This window comes from Stegodyphus dumicola, chromosome 4, assembly GCF_044657685.1.
Source record: "Stegodyphus dumicola isolate Sdum_Otavi_A_Nest chromosome 4, ASM4465768v1".
NCBI classification, from domain to species: Eukaryota; Metazoa; Arthropoda; class Arachnida; order Araneae; family Eresidae; genus Stegodyphus; species Stegodyphus dumicola.
The window spans coordinates 155,571,431-155,592,563 of record NC_140771.1 but is presented as its reverse complement, the minus strand read 5'-3'; the positions used below and the strand labels follow the sequence as shown (position 1 = coordinate 155,592,563).

At 31.6% G+C, this 21,133-nt stretch overlaps 1 protein-coding gene across 1 annotated transcript in view; it reads left to right on the top strand.

The window, feature by feature from the left end:
• LOC146997729 (acetylcholine receptor subunit alpha-like 1) overlaps window positions 1-21,133 on the top strand; it is a 562,185-nt gene that overhangs the window by 305,431 nt on the left and 235,621 nt on the right. Inside the window, exon 3 of the mRNA XM_085815630.1 lies at window positions 6,350-6,459. Within this exon, the coding sequence (XP_085671756.1) occupies window positions 6,350-6,459 (110 nt within the window). The remainder of the gene's footprint in view (window positions 1-6,349; window positions 6,460-21,133) is intronic.

The following is a 21,133-nucleotide window of genomic DNA, read 5'->3' as shown; positions in this document are numbered from 1 at the left end:
CTGGCTAGCACGCCTCCGCCTTTTTAGGTTGCTCTCTCTCAAGCTATTATTACGCTCAGCCGTATTTTAGGCCCTTAATAGCTTCGCAGTCAATTAGCGTTAAGGGGCCAACTCCGTTAGAAGTTTTATAGTTTCGGCTATATCTCCTTTAGTTAAGATTAGTTTAGTTTAGTTCTTAGTCTCTTAAGTTCAAGCCCGAGTGTCGGCTTTATAGTACAATTCCAAGACAGAGTTCTGTTACACCTGATTGGAATAATAAAAGGTTATTTCATCCTTCTATCTTGTTGTTTCCTATCTCACGAACTCAAGCGATTATTCGCTTACTAGTTCTTAAGATTCTGCATATTCAACTGTAACTTAAGGTACACAGTAGAGAATCTTACAACATATAAAAGGCCTTTTAGCGGTTTTGCACATGTGTAATTTGGATACGAGCCAGCTTCTCTTAGAGAGCTTTCCACGAAGGCAATTTCCACGAAGGCATTCCCCTCGTTTGGAAGATAGCCCTAGCGTGTTTTGACATAATCAGACAAATCAAAATAAGCCAAATAAATTAAGCTATTCAACTTAAGCAATTTTGTTAAATGCACAAAAAAGTTAAGGTATCTGCCTACGTTAAAAAAACGATTACGGCGAAAAAATTCGATTTTTTTTTAATTGCCCAATTTGAAAAGTCAGTTTTGTAGGATTCCGAAAATGGTTCATTTTTACGTTTGTCATAATTAGAAGAGAAGGTATAGCCAATTAACTGCACTAGAAGTGAAAGCAGAAAGACCGGAAGTGCCATTTAAAAGGCTCAACTTAAAGGTAAACAATGTTGTTATCCGTGTTTATTTTTACCTGTTTGTGTGTAAAATTGTGCTAAAACATTTCATTTTAATTCTGGGTACTTTTTTTTTTTTTTTTTTTTTTTTTTGTTTCTGGCAATAATTATTTGCCTTAATTCTTTGAACTGGGACTGGCAATATTGCGGTTTTTTTAACTGGGTTTGGCAACATTGCGATTAGGTATAAAGACTATGTTGCTGGGTGCATATATAGCCGTTTTAATTTTTAATTCAGGGTATCTTGGATTACTTCCTGTGTTTGAACATTCAGGCATATCAATTGAACAAGAAATGATTAAAAATTACTTTGGAATTGATAACGAAAGAATAAAGAACTCGAAAATTCATTCGTCGCTAATTTCGAAAATTGCCAGAAAAAAATTAAAATCAAATAGGAAATCAAAATTACTTAAGTATAAAGATATGGAGGGTGTGATGTACAAATGTGGAGAATTTTAAGTGTGTAAATACAACAGAACAGTTTTTCTGTTAATGTGAAATCTTTAAATGCGTTTTCTGAAAAACTATTTTTCTAGTGTTTTTACATACAAGAAATGTAATTACTCAAAATGTTCTAAAGGTATCTCTATTAAATTTCACTAAAATGTTGTCTATATTATTTATTAGGTTTTAAGCTACAATCTAAGTAATATTTATTAATTTGATTGTTTTATAAGTATTTCTATATAAAACGATAAGAAATATTTTACAAAAGACTGTGTTTTTTCATGTAATTACACATATTTTAGTAAATTTTAGAAATATCATAAACATTTTAGTTCATAACACAGATAAGTGTTGTAGGTGTTGGTGTATTTAATTATGGCAAAGCACACGAGGGCTATCTGCCTAAAGGGAGGGATGCCTTTCGTGGAGGACTTTCTAAGGGAAACTGGCTCGTATACACGTTACACATGGGGAAAACCACGAAAACGCCCATGCAGCCAGTCCGTTCGCGGGATTCGAACCTCAGACCGAACTACCAGTGTTCAGCGTCTTTACCGCTCGGCCGCTGATAAGTGTTGTAGTAGTATACAGTATAAATAAATTTGAAATATATGCTGTGAGAAAAAATATACGACATTTAACGTAAGCGTTAAATTCTCCTAAAATTTGCATAAAATTGCATATATTTCAAAAATTTATAAAAATATTCCTAAAAATTTACCTATTTTCATGATTTGATATCATATTTTGACTAAATAAATATATATTTCATCAGAATTCTATGTTTTTAAAAAAAAGTGCTCCGAACGTAGGCAGATACCTTCAAAATATTAATAATATTAAAACAAGTCTGAAAGGTTTCGGATTTTAACGGTCGCCCAAAAAGGTTTGTTAACGTATTTTACACTCTCGCTGAACTTGCTATCTACTAGTCTGCTCTTACACTCACGCCTGCTAAGCCCGTTTTTCTCTTTTTTGCTTTATTATTAAGCATAATGTTTTTCGCCACTTATGGCGTATACAATTAAATAACAAAATTACAAAAATTTTAAAAGCAGCATAGCAGTACAGTGAGTGATCAGTTAATGAACATAATCTGTTACAAGAATATGTTCGCTATCTGCATTGCTCGTTAACCGATCATCGATTTACCATTTTTTTTTATTTTTTTTATTTTTTATTTATTTATTTATTTATTTATTTTTCTTTGTGAAATCTATTAATTCATTTTGGAGACCCTAAAAATTAAATAGAAAAAGAATGTATAATTTCTTAGTAAGTTTATTAAAAAAATAATACATACATATATTCTTGGATATTAGTCAGTCCTTTTCAATTTTTTTTTTTTTTTTTGTTTATGGGGCGTTAAAGAACATGCCCAATGATGTCGAATGGAATTCGTCCTTCAAGACTACGCATGGGACGGTGAATGAACGAGGGAAGGGGGGAGGCGCTCAAAATGAAATCAATCTCGGTTTTGAATGAAATCAAAAGAGAAACTGATGGTCTACTTTGGCTATATTGGAAAATTATTATTGGAAATCAAAGTTTCTTTTTCCAATATAGAACTTTGAAGTTTATAGGCAAGCAACATAATTCAAGAAAGATGAAAAACGATTTTTGGTTCGTTGTGTTTGGCATCTCTGCACATTATGCTCTGAGAGCCGAGAAGTGTTTGTTAGAATTCGTTTTAGTTTGTTATCCGAACATGTGTTTGTTGTCCGAATACAAAAATCTTTCGTAAAAGTGCTCGTTGTCCGATTTGTTCGCAGTCTGAACTGTTCGTCAACCGATCACCCACTGTTTACGTTTAGAATTCCTGATGCAGCGTTAAGTGTTGGTGTATATTTTTCTCTTTTTTCAGTATTATATCAGTTCAGTGTTCAGTTTTTTTCACTAAGATGGCTTTACAAAACTTTTTTTGTCTTGTTATTACTAATCTTCCGTGAGTTTACTTTATTTATTAAAATATCACGTTCTTGGTGCTTACGCTACATAAAATTCGATTCAGCATCAAAATCGCAAAATATTTAAAAAGAGCATATCCTTAGAATTTACGATAGACAGTCTCCCGCATTGGAGGTATAAATGTTTTATTCCATGCAGTGTTGCCACTGCTCGCTTTGTTGAGCTTGTTAATAAAAAAAATCGCTAAAGCTTTACAAAGTATGAAATAAATAATGAAACAAATTCGAAATTCAAAATTCGTTCTTCTAGGTGCCCATGCTTGGGTGCAGATTCTTCATTGTTTAATTTCTTTAAATATGATACAGGGCGATAACATTTGGTGGCAAGAATTTGAAAAGTGATACGCCGTTTTTACTAACTCAATGCAAAATGCAACTTCGAGACTAAATTTGCCAAACATGCTTAAGAATGATTGCTTTTAATTTACTTAACTTTGTTTCCGTCAAAATTGATTTAAAATTCTGCATTATTAATAGCCACATAATTTTTTCTTTAGTCATACACAGCATGCAGAATATTCTCAAAACTAAAAGAATTAACTTTTGTTTTAACACATTTAGCTGGAACAATGTAACTTTATGATATTCAACATATCCGAAGAAATCTTTTTGAGTTATTTATTGTTTTAAGTTTATAAAGATCATCGAGTTCAGGCAAAATTGGTATAGTATTGCTAGTTCATATAAATATTTTTTTTATAAACGTCGTGCAGAACAATCCAATAAAGTAATTGTGCAGCTATGTATTGAATAATTATGTCTTTTCTTTATTAAATAACCATATATATGGAGTTAATTTATAATGAAATATTATCAATAAAATTTTACCTACCATTTGGCTTTGCATTTTAGAGATTTCGTTTTAAATGTAAGATTTTATGTTACGTATATTTAATATATGGGAGACATTTTTTAAACTAATAGCCCTATCGTAACTGCTTGCTTACCTAAAAACAATTTTAGGTATTTAAGTGAAATCTGCATACTTACATCAGATGGAAATTTCGTTGTTATCTTATTGTTTTAAGTTTTTTTTTTAAATTTCTTAATATTTTTTTTTTAATTCTTTGAAATCTTCACGGTAAACTCTTCGAGATTGTAATTAAAATATTTATACTGCATTTTTACTTCCTTCCACGAAGTAAAAAGGAAAAATTATAATCGCGAAAAATTTCTAGTGTCGTATTTCAACGAAAATATCCATTTCGACCGCTGTTGAATGTAATTTAACGACGTTTTTGAGTGACATCTGTACGTAAGGACAGAATAGAGGCCTCTTTTTCCCCCAAACGAATTATAAAACTGATTTAAAATGGATTCCGAAGGGATTTTGTTTTCGTTGCGTCTGTACGTACGTATATATGTATGTATCTCGCATAACTCAAAAAGGAATAACCTCAGAACGATGAAATTTTGTATGTGTTACTGCTATAGCATGTAGATGTGCATCTCTCCTTTTGGATGCAACCGGCCTCACCAAAAGTATATAAATATATGCATGTACATATATATATCCGCTCTGTTACTCGGCTCATTGAGCTCAGCTTCTTTAGACTTATATGTTTGTAAATGGTGCATTTTTCACTTTAAAAATGATTGAATTATGTTGTTCTTATCTTCCGGTTAAGGTTTTTATGTTTTTAGTTAACCCGCATGTTATAGTTGTATAATTATCAACAATTTAAAAGTTGTTTAAGTGCGGCTTGAGCCTAATTTTTTTAGCATAGCAGCCATATTTGCCTACATTTGAAACTTAGCAAAATAATGGATTTGTTGCCAATCTAGAAAAACTAAGCTTTGGAAGAAAAAAGTAACGTCTTCTTTTATTATTGAGAATTAAATTATGCTTAATCCATTCTGGAATTATCATTTAAGTTATTAAATTATCCTATATATTGACTCAGCATAGCGGCCACAACAAATTAAATCATTTTCTACGCCTTCAATGTCTTTTTGAAAAGTGAGAGCAAAAGTAAACTTTGAATTTTGTGCACCGAAAAATCTGTCTTTATGCCGGCTGGCCGAATTACTTGTTTTTGCGTAGAAATCGTAATTTTAAATGTAAATGATTTAAAAAGAAGTTTTTAATTGTATTTAGTGTTTTATGTTTTTCCATATCTTTAAATTTTCAATGAAGATGTTTTGTGTTTTTATTATTTTTGCCTTGACGCGAAGTGAGAGCTGAATTAATTGAAGGAGAAATATATCTCTAATGAATATCGGGGAATAGTATTTGAATAGAATATGTATCAACGATTAGATAATTCTTCAGATGATATATATATTTTTTTACGCTCTGAGTTTGTAAACTGAATTAGATGTAAAGCTAACCTAGCGCCAGAGTATCGCTAAGGTAAATAAATACAGTAAATTTTAAAAAGCGCATTTATTCTATTGTTGTTTATGCGCTATCGACGAAGTATATTCAATTAAATTCAATAAGTTTAAATGAAATGCAGGAAAAAATGCGTATAACTTAATATTGTGTATAAGGAAGTCATGTGGTGTACACATCAGATTTTTGAAATTTGCATTTTATTAGCCATTTTGATACTGCTTAGTAAAATACAAGCTGAATTCTCAATGTTGCTAACTTATAAAGAAAGTGTATATTTGATATATAATTTAAATAAAATGAATATGTAAGGAATTTTCACCTTTTCCTTTGGGAGTCTTCATGGTGTAAGCGATAACATGGGTAGCTAGGATTTAATTTTGGCGAAGGGCTGTGACTTCTATCTCAAACCAATGTTTTGTAACTGTATTCCATTTATGAACTGATAAATTACGTTTCGGGGCCTACAGCCGCTTAAACTCCCCCCTAAATACAGCCATAAACCGTCACACGTCCGGCTGGCATCGTAATATCCAGAGATCCAATCCCTCAGAAGACAATGCTGATTTTTTTCGTGTTTCCTGCTTGGAACAGCCTACTAAAGGTTAATTGTAGCAGACAGTATAGATATTTACTTTGTTATTCATTTTGAGAGAAGAATATATTTTATTTTATTAATGCTTATTATTTTATTAATCCTTAATATCAAAAAGCAAATTAATCGCTTATTAGCTGTGTAATCTCTGATAATTTCTTAATATTTTTATATTTCAGGAATGGTTCGATCATAAACTTCGCTGGGATCCGGACGAATATGGTGGCGTTGAGCATCTCTACGTGCCTGCAGAACAAATATGGCTGCCAGATATCGTGCTTTACAACAAGTTAGTGTTACTGATTTTTTAATGATTTTAAAATATTGCTTAGAAACAAGTCTTGAATAACCAGTTCCTATTGCTCATTACTTCTATGTAGGATGAAGGAGCTGTTCTTTACAATATTCATAATAGAATTGATGGGCAGAGTATGAAAAAGAGTTCCACAACCTTTTTGAGGCATGTTTCATTGTATTTAATATTTTTAGATTCTTCTGCTTCGTATGAAATTGAACAAAACATAATATTAATTTCAAAAACAGAGATTTTTCTGTCATGCAAATGGTACTTTACAAAGAAAAATTATCAAATTTCAAATCCTTGCTTAACTTACAAATGAAAATTCATTCGACGTGTACCATTAAATTTGGAAAAGCTGAAGTGAGCTTAAAAGATGCAATAACGGCAAAGTAAAACAAGCATTTCTTTAAAGTGGAGTAGAGAACTAGATTTAAATAAATTAGTTTATTTTAATCTTCGAGTATTATCTCTTCTATATCGTGCTGCCAGAGACAAGTTTTTATTTTCTGTGGTGATTAGTGTGGACCAATTTTTCTTACGTCTTACTGATAGTTAGATTTGTGTCTATTTATTTGTGATTTTTCTGTTATTCTTGGCATTCTGAATCATAAAGCTATTGCAGAATTCGGCTCCTCACAGCTGACTCTTACTGAGAATTAGTTTTTACCGCGTTTGTGAAAGCCTGGTTAGTCTTTGTGTCGTTAATAAGTGCTTTACGAGTTTAAAGATGGCGCAGCCAAAGAAGTAGTTCGTTTTTAACGTAGAGCTTTGTTTTGTATACAATTCATATCTTAGTTGTGAGGGCGAGTACCCTCTTCTTGCAACATTTTTTGTATGATAAGTCATCAGTTCAGTCTGTGTTAAGATTTTAGTTGCAGCCATCAGGAGTAGCTAAATAAATTTAAATTTTTCTTGTATTTTGTTTTGAACGTTAAATAGTTGTTAAAGGCTATAACTTGTCAACAGGTTAATATAATGCTATGTATGTAAGCGTAACGACTCAGAACATTCAGATAAATTATTTCACATCCCAGAAGTTATAAACGAAGCTTTTCGATTGCTCAAGCCTGTCTTAGAAGAACTACAGTATCAGAAATTTAAATTCAAGTAAATTTAATTTAAGACTCTTACACTTTCATACTTTTTCACAAGTTCATACTTTTTCAGGATAAAATGTGGGTGAGAGATATACGGTCTAAAAAAGAACTAAGCCTATAAATCCTATAGCTTCAAATCCTATGAACACCCAAGGAGGCGGGTCGTAAACAACGTAAGCTTTTTTATTTTTGTTTATTTAGGTATTAATTCTTTGTTATTAGAGTTCAAATAATTTCTTATTAGAGTTTTCTAATTACAGTTTTCTTATAAGAGTTCAAAATAATATACAATACGAGGTGCCACGAACTCTCTGATTCAGAAGGCGCAGTTTTAACTTTGTAATCTGTCAAAACGTTGACAGATTCTGTCAGTATCTATAATATATCCATTTTCTAAGAATTACGATGTACATCTTAGATCGCAATATAAATGCCAGTGGGGTATCTTTCGTTAATTAACTGGTAACATAACTAAGAATATAAATGATAGGCATCAGAAAGTATCGAAATATTACTAAGAAGCACAAGAAAGGTGTTTAAATAGTTCCTTTTGCTTCTCTTGTAAGTGATGTATTATAATTCGAAAGGTAAAAGCAATACACCACATAAATTGGCAATAATTTTCGGTTTGCCTCAAAATAACTTCCTCTGTAAAGTAAAAACATGTTAGATGTTAAAATGCTAAAATTAAAAATTACGATGTACATCTTAGATCGCAATATAAATGCCAGTGGGGTATCTTTCGTTAATTAACTGGTAACATAACTAAGAATATAAATGATAGGCATCAGAAAGTATCGAAATATTACTAAGAAGCACAAGAAAGGTGTTTAAATAGTTCCTTTTGCTTCTCTTGTAAGTGATGTATTATAATTCGAAAGGTAAAAGCAATACACCACATAAATTGGCAATAATTTTCGGTTTGCCTCAAAATAACTTCCTCTGTAAAGTAAAAACATGTTAGATGTTAAAATGCTAAAATTAAAAATTACGATGTACATCTTAGATCGCAATATAAATGCCAGTGGGGTATCTTTCGTTAATTAACTGGTAACATAACTAAGAATATAAATGATAGGCATCAGAAAGTATCGAAATATTACTAAGAAGCACAAGAAAGGTGTTTAAATAGTTCCTTTTGCTTCTCTTGTAAGTGATGTATTATAATTCGAAAGGTAAAAGCAATACACCACATAAATTGGCAATAATTTTCGGTTTGCCTCAAAATAACTTCCTCTGTAAAGTAAAAACATGTTAGATGTTAAAATGCTAAAATTAAAAATTACGATGTACATTTTAGATCGCAATATAAATGCCAGTGGGGTATCTTTCGTTAATTAACTGGTAACATAACTAAGAATATAAATGATAGGCATCAGAAAGTATCGAAATATTACTAAGAAGCACAAGAAAGGTGTTTAAATAGTTCCTTTTGCTTCTCTTGTAAGTGATGTATTATAATTCGAAAGGTAAAAGCAATACACCACATAAATTGGCAATAATTTTCGGTTTGCCTCAAAATAACTTCCTCTGTAAAGTAAAAACATGTTAGATGTTAAAATGCTAAAATTAAAAATTACGATGTACATTTTAGATCGCAATATAAATGCCAGTGGGGTATCTTTCGTTAATTAACTGGTAACATAACTAAGAATATAAATGATAGGCATCAGAAAGTATCGAAATATTACTAAGAAGCACAAGAAAGGTGTTTAAATAGTTCCTTTTGCTTCTCTTGTAAGTGATGTATTATAATTCGAAAGGTAAAAGCAATACACCACATAAATTGGCAATAATTTTCGGTTTGCCTCAAAATAACTTCCTCTGTAAAGTAAAAACATGTTAGATGTTAAAATGCTAAAATTAAAAATTACGATGTACATCTTAGATCGCAATATAAATGCCAGTGGGGTATCTTTCGTTAATTAACTGGTAACATAACTAAGAATATAAATGATAGGCATCAGAAAGTATCGAAATATTACTAAGAAGCACAAGAAAGGTGTTTAAATAGTTCCTTTTGCTTCTCTTGTAAGTGATGTATTATAATTCGAAAGGTAAAAGCAATACACCACATAAATTGGCAATAATTTTCGGTTTGCCTCAAAATAACTTCCTCTGTAAAGTAAAAACATGTTAGATGTTAAAATGCTAAAATTAAAAATTACGATGTACATCTTAGATCGCAATATAAATGCCAGTGGGGTATCTTTCGTTAATTAACTGGTAACATAACTAAGAATATAAATGATAGGCATCAGAAAGTATCGAAATATTACTAAGAAGCACAAGAAAGGTGTTTAAATAGTTCCTTTTGCTTCTCTTGTAAGTGATGTATTATAATTCGAAAGGTAAAAGCAATACACCACATAAATTGGCAATAATTTTCGGTTTGCCTCAAAATAACTTCCTCTGTAAAGTAAAAACATGTTAGATGTTAAAATGCTAAAATTAAAAATTACGATGTACATCTTAGATCGCAATATAAATGCCAGTGGGGTATCTTTCGTTAATTAACTGGTAACATAACTAAGAATATAAATGATAGGCATCAGAAAGTATCGAAATATTACTAAGAAGCACAAGAAAGGTGTTTAAATAGTTCCTTTTGCTTCTCTTGTAAGTGATGTATTATAATTCGAAAGGTAAAAGCAATACACCACATAAATTGGCAATAATTTTCGGTTTGCCTCAAAATAACTTCCTCTGTAAAGTAAAAACATGTTAGATGTTAAAATGCTAAAATTAAAAATTACGATGTACATTTTAGATCGCAATATAAATGCCAGTGGGGTATCTTTCGTTAATTAACTGGTAACATAACTAAGAATATAAATGATAGGCATCAGAAAGTATCGAAATATTACTAAGAAGCACAAGAAAGGTGTTTAAATAGTTCCTTTTGCTTCTCTTGTAAGTGATGTATTATAATTCGAAAGGTAAAAGCAATACACCACATAAATTGGCAATAATTTTCGGTTTGCCTCAAAATAACTTCCTCTGTAAAGTAAAAACATGTTAGATGTTAAAATGCTAAAATTAAAAATTACGATGTACATCTTAGATCGCAATATAAATGCCAGTGGGGTATCTTTCGTTAATTAACTGGTAACATAACTAAGAATATAAATGATAGGCATCAGAAAGTATCGAAATATTACTAAGAAGCACAAGAAAGGTGTTTAAATAGTTCCTTTTGCTTCTCTTGTAAGTGATGTATTATAATTCGAAAGGTAAAAGCAATACACCACATAAATTGGCAATAATTTTCGGTTTGCCTCAAAATAACTTCCTCTGTAAAGTAAAAACATGTTAGATGTTAAAATGCTAAAATTAAAAATTACGATGTACATCTTAGATCGCAATATAAATGCCAGTGGGGTATCTTTCGTTAATTAACTGGTAACATAACTAAGAATATAAATGATAGGCATCAGAAAGTATCGAAATATTACTAAGAAGCACAAGAAAGGTGTTTAAATAGTTCCTTTTGCTTCTCTTGTAAGTGATGTATTATAATTCGAAAGGTAAAAGCAATACACCACATAAATTGGCAATAATTTTCGGTTTGCCTCAAAATAACTTCCTCTGTAAAGTAAAAACATGTTAGATGTTAAAATGCTAAAATTAAAAATTACGATGTACATTTTAGATCGCAATATAAATGCCAGTGGGGTATCTTTCGTTAATTAACTGGTAACATAACTAAGAATATAAATGATAGGCATCAGAAAGTATCGAAATATTACTAAGAAGCACAAGAAAGGTGTTTAAATAGTTCCTTTTGCTTCTCTTGTAAGTGATGTATTATAATTCGAAAGGTAAAAGCAATACACCACATAAATTGGCAATAATTTTCGGTTTGCCTCAAAATAACTTCCTCTGTAAAGTAAAAACATGTTAGATGTTAAAATGCTAAAATTAAAAATTACGATGTACATCTTAGATCGCAATATAAATGCCAGTGGGGTATCTTTCGTTAATTAACTGGTAACATAACTAAGAATATAAATGATAGGCATCAGAAAGTATCGAAATATTACTAAGAAGCACAAGAAAGGTGTTTAAATAGTTCCTTTTGCTTCTCTTGTAAGTGATGTATTATAATTCGAAAGGTAAAAGCAATACACCACATAAATTGGCAATAATTTTCGGTTTGCCTCAAAATAACTTCCTCTGTAAAGTAAAAACATGTTAGATGTTAAAATGCTAAAATTAAAAATTACGATGTACATCTTAGATCGCAATATAAATGCCAGTGGGGTATCTTTCGTTAATTAACTGGTAACATAACTAAGAATATAAATGATAGGCATCAGAAAGTGTCGAAATATTACTAAGAAGCACAAGAAAGGTGTTTAAATAGTTCCTTTTGCTTCTCTTGTAAGTGATGTATTATAATTCGAAAGGTAAAAGCAATACACCACATAAATTGGCAATAATTTTCGGTTTGCCTCAAAATAACTTCCTCTGTAAAGTAAAAACATGTTAGATGTTAAAATGCTAAAATTAAAAATTACGATGTACATCTTAGATCGCAATATAAATGCCAGTGGGGTATCTTTCGTTAATTAACTGGTAACATAACTAAGAATATAAATGATAGGCATCAGAAAGTATCGAAATATTACTAAGAAGCACAAGAAAGGTGTTTAAATAGTTCCTTTTGCTTCTCTTGTAAGTGATGTATTATAATTCGAAAGGTAAAAGCAATACACCACATAAATTGGCAATAATTTTCGGTTTGCCTCAAAATAACTTCCTCTGTAAAGTAAAAACATGTTAGATGTTAAAATGCTAAAATTTTAATTCAAAATTCGAAATGAATTTTAAAAGCTTTATTTAACGACTCTGCTGCGTTTTTATTTCATTGATACAACCGCAATAGTTTTGATAGCGAGGAAAGAAAGAGGAACATTTAACTTCACATTGTGCAAAAAATGCTTTAAGCTGCCATTTATTTAATTAAGAGCAAGTATCTGCGAGTATTAGAAACAGACTTCCTTTAATAATTCCATCTTGGATTCAATTAAAGCTACAAGCAAGAAGCGGGAATAATTTATTCATAGTATATATTTTTCCTGCAAATTTTTCGCTTGTAGCCTTTTTTTCTAAAAATTAATTTTTTTCTCCTCGAATATTTTTGGATCTATTTAGGAATTGTAAAATATATTAAAATTTAAACTAAAAGAAATACCAAATTAACAAACTGCATGGGACATTATAATGCAATCCAGTGATATCACAAGTTACATTGTTCATAACTATTTACAAATATTGTCAGTTCGTAGGCATCATTTCAGGAAGACTTGAAGATATAATTCCGACAGTGCAAGTGAACGTTACATCTTCAGAATATCTCCGTACACTCTGACATGGATGTCAAACGATCAACCGGTTCTGTCGTCGGTATAAATCGGAATACCTGATATACCATAGTCAGAAAGATGTTATTAGGAGGTCTGGGAATTTTTTAGGACATCATGAGGACACGTTCTCAGATCGTAAGCGACATTCAGGAGATAGTTTTGTGTTATATGAGTTAACTCTAACTTGGCTTTGACAGTATCACTAACTCGCTATATTACAGTTGTTATGGGAAATCTATTGCTTCTACAAAATGAAAGCTCTTTTGGTGTAACACTCACATAATAATCATCATAATCAATCCCGAGGGTTCGGATATGCATAGGAATTTAGTTTAGATGTAAATGTTATTCAAAATTTTGCTTTCAAATTTCTTGCTTATTCTGAGACGGGAACACTGCGTCTTAACTAATATGCTTTTTGCCTTAAAGGTTCTTATTCTGAAATTACGCAGAGTTTGGATGAAATTTTTAAGTTCTTGGCTTCTTTGGCATGCAGATCTGCTAGCTTAATTTGCATACTCCTAGAATCAGTGATGTGATTAAAATAAACGGCAGAGCTGCTTAAAATTATAAAATTACGTTCATAATAAATAATTCTCTTATTTCTCAAGACAATTTATTGTAACAAATTTAATAAAAATAAATCTTCTCTATCAATGCAAAGTTGATATAATTAGCTTATAAACACAGGATCACGATATAAACAGCATTTAAATTGTTGAAGCAGATTATGTGGTTAACAGACTATTGATTTAAGCTTAATCAGCTTTTGAGGCTTTAACGATCAGTTTAATCACATTTTTTAAGTTCTTTTCAAGGACTTAATTGTCTAAAATCATGTAATCCACTAGATACCCTTTACAGCTAGTGTATTTAATCGCATTAGATATTTGGATTTAATCTCACATCAATTTACCAAGAAACAGTGGAGATAACTGATATCTGTGAAGAAAATTTGCCATTTTAAATTTAATTTTCCTAACAAAAGATCGTAATATTTATTTCAATTTTTTATCATCGCAATTTCCGTTAAATATAAGTATGTTAAAAATTATGTCAAGTACTTCGATAATACAGCTTAGTTAACAGCAAGCTCTAGAAACTATTAATGCACCACAGTAATACAATTGCTTGATGGCTATGTTTGCTGTAAAATTAATAAGCTACTTTATGCAGAATTAAAGTTAATTTTTCTTGCTTGCCTTATCATAAGGCAACGAATTTGCAACACTGTCAAGAAAGCCTAGTTGTGTGATTAGAACATGTTTAGTACGAGATTATGTGCAATCAGAACTGAGCTGACCATATACCTTTCAACGCGATCTAAATTGTTTTAGGTAAGCCTACGTTTCATTGAGATTGGCCAAACTGTCCAGGAAAATGTCAAAAGCACGGCTGAATCCATAAAATTTAAACCCTAAAAAATATAAAGAAATAAATAAAAAAAAACCTGAAAGCTTTCAGACTTTTAAGATCGCCGAAAAGGGTTTGTTAAGATTTTTTTACGATCTCATTGACCTAGCAGTCTACAAGTCTGCCATTACACTTACTCCTATTATCATTTTTTTCTGTCTTTTTAGCTTTATTATTGGGCAAAAGTTTCTTCGCACGAACTACGTCATATGCAATTTCAACAGCAAAAAATTTAAAAGCAGTATAGCAGTATACGTTAAGAATTCCCGATGAAGCGTTAAGTGTTGGCATACAATTTTCTGTTTTTTTATTTTCAGTCTTTTCTTAGTTCATCCTATCAATGAACAATTTTCTTACTATGCCGGTTTTGCACTTTTTTTGTGTCTTTATTACAGACTTTGTGCATTGATATTTATTTATTAAATATCACGTTCTTGGCGTTTAAACCACATAAAATTCGATTCAACAGTAAAACACAAAATATTTAAAAAACTATATTTAAGAATTTGTGATAGCCAACCTTGCGAGCTAAAAATAAAAATATCTTATTCTGTACAGTGCTGCCACTGCTCGCTTTGAAATCATTTTGTTAATCAAAAATTCGTAAAAGGGATTACAAGTTTGAAATAAATAATAAAACAAATTCGAAATTCAAAATTCGGGCTTCCAGATCCCGGATTCGGTTGGAGGACTTTGTTACTCAAAATTTGATGCCTCAAGGTTCCGTCGTTTTTTCAGAATGCGAGGAACATGCATACATTCATACAGAATTTTCATTATATAATTTCTTTAGATATAAAACAGGGCGGTAATATTTGTTGGCAACGATATGAAAGTGTTACGCCGTTTTTAGTGATTTAACGCTGAATACCGTTTCGGGATGAATGTCCCTTTTGGGGATAAAGGAAAAAAAAAGGGAACTCGCTTGTAACAGAGGACTTTCATCGATATTCATAACAATTTCAAATATTGTTTAATTAACAATTAATTCCTTAAAATTAAATTTCTCTAATGCTAGAAAATAAAAAATGAGTGAAAGCATCATATATTCTACTTATAATTTTATTGAACCAAACTTAAGAGGGGGAAAAAATCAAATGATTGCAGCAGTAGTGACATGTTTATTAAATGGGGGGATTAATTTGAACTGTTACATCAAAGACTGAAAAAAAAAATGTGTTTTCTTTCAATGCAACTGTCTGTTGATAGCTTCGATAAGGAATATACGCTTTGATTCAAATAAGCATTACGAACCTTATGCTTACAGTCAGGTATACATTTATAAAACTTTACTTTTTATAAATTTTTTTTCTAATTAAACTAATAAGTATACTTTATATCGAAAAGTAAAGGCCATATTATCACATACATTTCAAAAATAAATTGATTTGACTGTCCATACTAAGTATATGGATTGAAACAATTGTGATGTAAAGATTCGTGCACATTTTATGGTCTAAGACAGTGTTTTTAAACTGTGTTCCAGCGAAACCTGTAGTACAAATTAACGCTTGTACTAAATTAATTTTTATTTAATGGCGGGCACTAGCCATTTTAGCTTTGGCCACTAGTAAGGCCAGAAGCGGTGGTCATTTTATTATGAAGGCACCCAAAAGGCGGCCACCGTTACCTCCTAAACAATTTACATCTGGGATTCGAATCCGAGTCATTCGGTAAGGCAGTCACTAACCACTTTTCCGTCTGAGCGGCTAAATTAAAATAATAATAATAACAACAACAACAACAACCAACCATCCAGTCATCCCTGGTGTGATTCCCTGGCTCATTTCTTTATTTATCGCTATGCATGGGGAATTTTACTGAGAAAGATGTACAGGGGAATCCCCCAGTTTTAAAAATACTGGGATATTTTCTATACTTGAATATAAAAGAGTGATGCGAGTAGCGAGGTAATAGCCATTTGTCGATCTGTGTCTTATAAAATACTTTTGGGATTATTGATAAACTTTATTGGTTATTGTAACGTCACATCATACATACCGGGTGATCAAAAAGTCAGTATAAATTTGAAAACTTAGTAAATCACGGAATAATGTAGATAGAGAGGTAAAAATTGACCACACATACTTAGAATAACATGGGGTTTTATTAGAAAAGCAATAATCTGATCAGAAAAGCAATAATTAGCATAACAAATTAAGACAAAGCAAAGATGATGTTCTTTACAGGAAATGCTCAATATGTTCACCATCATTCCTCAGCAATAGCTGTAGTCGAGGAATAATGTTGTGAACAGCACTGTAAAGCATATTCGGAGTTATGGTGAGGCATTGGCGTCGGATGTTGTCTTTCAGAATCCCTAGAGATGTCGGTCGATCACCATACACTTGTGACTTCAGGTAACCCCAAAGCCAATAATCGCACAGACTGAGGTCTGGGGACCTGGGAGGCCAAGCATGACGAAAGTGGCGGCTGAGCACACGATCATCACCAAACGACGCGCGCAAGAGATCTTTCACGCGTCTAACAATATGGGGTGGAGCGCCATCCTGCATAAAAATCGTACGTTCCAGCAGGTGTTTATCAGAAAGGCTGGGGACGATGCGATTCTGTAACATATCGGCGTACCTCTCACCCGTCACGGTAGCAGTTACAAAACCAGAATCACGCATTTCCTCGAAGAAAAAAGGCCCGATAACAGTAGATGTGGTAAATCCAATCCATACTTTTGAACTTTTTTTTTTTTTTTTTTGGTTCTAATAAAACCCCATGTCATTCTAAGTATGTGTGGTCAATTTTTACCTCTCTCTCTACATTATTCCGTGATTTATTAAGTTTTCAAATTTATACTGACTTTTTGATCACCCGGTACTCTTATATAACATTAGAAGCAAAAAACAAAACTTCTGGGGGACCATAATGTCAATTATAAGGATTTCCAATCGCGATAACAGACTAATAGTTAATTATCGTTGATTACTACATTGTTGATGATTACACACATAGATACCACGAAGCAACTGCAACTCTATTTATACCGATGGAGCAAAGACCATGAGGGGCATAATTGATGGGGCTATTCTGGTTATTAAAAATGTCGCCGAAACCTGGTAACCACAGCATGAGGCTACGGCCTCCGTGGAGCCACTCAATGCTTATTGAAATGCTATACAGTTCTTTGAATATAAATATGTGGTTGAAGGGAATTTTTTAGAAGGGTTAGTTTTCTACTACGGAGGGTGCGGGAAGGAAAAGCAAAGACATCCATTAAAAGTACAAACGAATGCAATGATGTTAGTCAGGGATGGGAAAATACTTTCACTCATTCGTCAAAAAGTCTTTTTTAATGCATCATTACCTACTGTTTGCCAGCAAGCGATAAAGGGAGAAACACCCTAGAATTTTAAAAGAATTACAATTTAAAATAGCATTTTATGAATTTAATTTAATATTTTTTGAGGAAAAAAACACCGATGAATAATCAAACATTAAAAAAATTTATAGTTACGTATACAATTTCATTACAATCACTGTTGTAAAAATTGTGTCATAAAAACAATTGTTAATTAACGTATATTTAATATCAGACGTGGAATCTCATTTATGTTTATTTCATTCAGATTATGTTACAGTGTACTTGTAACAATCCTTAATACAGAATTTAAATTTTCATCAATAACCTGTGATCAATTTCTAATTCATTAACAAAAAAGTACTTCCACATAAATATGTCTGTAAAAGTATGACTAAATGCTTTTTGACATTCACGAAACCATTAAAATCGTTAATTCCCTTGAATGAAACTGAAACAAATGATCTGACCTCAAATCAATTAGTTCCAACTTAATCTGATCTGAAGCACCCATGAACACTGAAATCAAATAAAGTACTTATTAATGAGAAATCTTTTTCAACTTTTTAAAGTCCTCAAATCTTCTGCTAAATTCAGCTTGTAACTTTTTTACTTTTCCCATACTTAACAAAATCATCATTTCTTAAGTTTTCTTGTTATTATTCTAACGTTGGAAAGTGATTTAATCTTTTTACATTTAATTTTTCAGCAAATAAATTTATTTGTGTCATAAATGTTCCGATTTTTACGTACACATTAAAAGCGTATAGCTCGCTACTATCCAAAATTACGATTTCTGCAAATAAATTTGAAAAATCAAATAAATTTTTTCAAAACCTTTCCAAAGCTAATAATCTAACGTCAGTATGGTACGGTATTTCGCAACATTTACTTCTTCAGTAGCCTTTCGCTTCTTCAGCGCCTTTTAGGAATTCAGTAAATTGTCGATATTTGGGAGTCGTCTCTCTAATAAAATTCACTGCTGTTATTATAGCATTAATGATATGACTCAATTTCAAAATTTTCTCAGAAAATATTTCTTGAAGAATGATGTAGTGCGAAACTTTGTTTTATATTTTGGTTGCATCTCTTTTACTTCATCACAGATTGTTTTTAATAAACTCACATTTTTTCCAATTAAACTTAGACAGCAGTCCATGGCGATGCTTCTTCTTTATTTAAAGTTAAATACATATTAACTAGACACTCCATGCAACCTTCTCCTCTAAAAGTCTTTACCGTAGTAGTTTCTTTAATCCAATATAAGCTAACCAGTTTCTCGCTAATTTCGAATTTCTTGTCAATGTCCTGAACAAATACTAGCTTACTGTTCTATAATTCTTCTAAAAAACTTATATTTTCAAATATTTATAGCTTTCTAGAGTAGCATATTTCTGGAAACATTTACAATGCATTCCTTGATAAACTCTGCATGGCTTACACAAGTTTGAAATATTATGAGCAGTAACAAAAGTAGCTTTCGTGGATGCTTTGTTGATATTGTTTTGTTTCTTTTGGAAGTTTTCTTTTTAAACTTCTCTGCAATATTTCGCAGTTCCTTTTATGAAACCGATTCATATTTCGAATGCTTTTTTTGAAAAATGCCTCTTTAAGTTGTATTCATTGACTACAGCGGTTGTTCTTGTCATACTAAGTAAGCTGATTTTACACGCATGTATAAAAACCAAGGAAACACTGAAGTCTACGGCGACAAAGTACACTGTGTACTGTTTAAGTTCCACAGATTGCTAACATGCTATTACACGCTCTCATTACGATACTATACGTTGCAGCCGAGAGGATAAAGATGAGGAACTCTGGCAGTTCGATCTGACTTAAAATCTTATCGAAAGTGCTGTTTTACTGACGTAAAACCAGCTAATTCCTTATGAAAACATTTTTCGAAGTCATCCTTCTCCTTAAGCAGATAAATCTAGCGTGCTTTTCTAGAATCTAATAAATCCAAATCTAAAAATAATGTAAGCTGCGATTACAAATATTGACTTTCGAATGCTTTACCAAATTGTTTGTGTATTGAAAAAAATTATGCATTCGCATTTTTTACCGTTGATTTTTCTTTTCCTTCTACGTCAAGACACTAGATAAACAATGCAAAAACTTCTGCGGAAGGGGTTCGAGAAAACCAGTGAAAATATATTTTGGAGCAAATAATTGAAGCTACTAATTTTGAAAGGAACAGACAAGACTTGTAAAACTAGAACAGCATCGTTAAACATGGCCATTATATGGTATTATGCGTATAAGTTAACGAAATATAGGGAAGGAGAGGGAACAAGTTTATAGTGCTGAAAGTTGCTCGCAGTGTTATAAAGATAAATTTATAACTTGCAAAAAGCAGATTTCCTAAATGTGCGAGTACCTTTATTGCTGGTGCCTCATTGCACAAATAGAACTGTATATTGCTTTGCTAATCATAGTAGCAAACTAAAACCGTCGTAGTGCTTGGGATGCGGGGATCTAAACTTAAGGTAAAAACTGGCCGTCATAACGGTGAGTGCACCTTTGAAAAGTAGCCATTAATGTGTTATGTATTAATTGTTATTATTTTCAAGCTTTGAGTTAAGTGCTCTTATTCAGTTTTGATTAGTAATTAAAGTTATTAATTTTTACTTTAGTTTGTTTAAAGTTGGTTGTAACTTTAAACTGTAACTTTTATAGCCTTTAAATTTAGGTTTGGCTGTTTTAAAAGTTTTCTTAAATTGAAGTTATTTAATTTTAATTTGAGTTTAGGGACTTAAGTTTTACTAGGTTTCTGTACTTGTTTGTTCTTGACCCTTAAGGTTGTTTAACTTTTAACTTTAATTATTTTAAGGTTTTGTTACTGCACTTTTGGTGTGTCAATTTTAATTTTTATTAAGTAACTTAATTTTTTTATCCCTTTTTCTATTAAAATTTCTCGAATTGATATTTTCTGACTGGTGGTAAGGTCAATCAATTGTAAAAGAAACTCAATCTTGAAAATGAATACGTATACTTAATTTCTTCTGAAGAAACAACTTATAATGTGTTTCTTCAGAAGTGTATTTCAGTAACTTAACTTAATTGTTAAATAATAGTTTTAATTTTTACAGTACTAAATTTGTTTATTGTGTTGAAAACTATTCACTTTTCCATCCAAAACTGTCGGCTTTTAATTCATTTCTCAGAATTCCTTATTTGGGGATTGCTGCGTCCCGAATTCTTTTGCCAAGTATTTTACCATGTGTGCTGTTTTGCATATTCTGCACCCTGTTTGCTCAGGCATCTTTAGCACAGAAATGTTCTGCGGGAAGATTCATCAGTTAGGTTACTCGCTATACTAGATAGAGACCCCGAGAGAGGTTAATGCTTTCCCCCCTTTTCTTCCAGCAGAGGGGTATTTGACCTCGCGCCGTGGCCATGGAGGGCTGCATTTGTTGAACCGCGATAGTTGTCAATTTCTGGTAGTCGGGAAAATTCTTCCGTTGAAA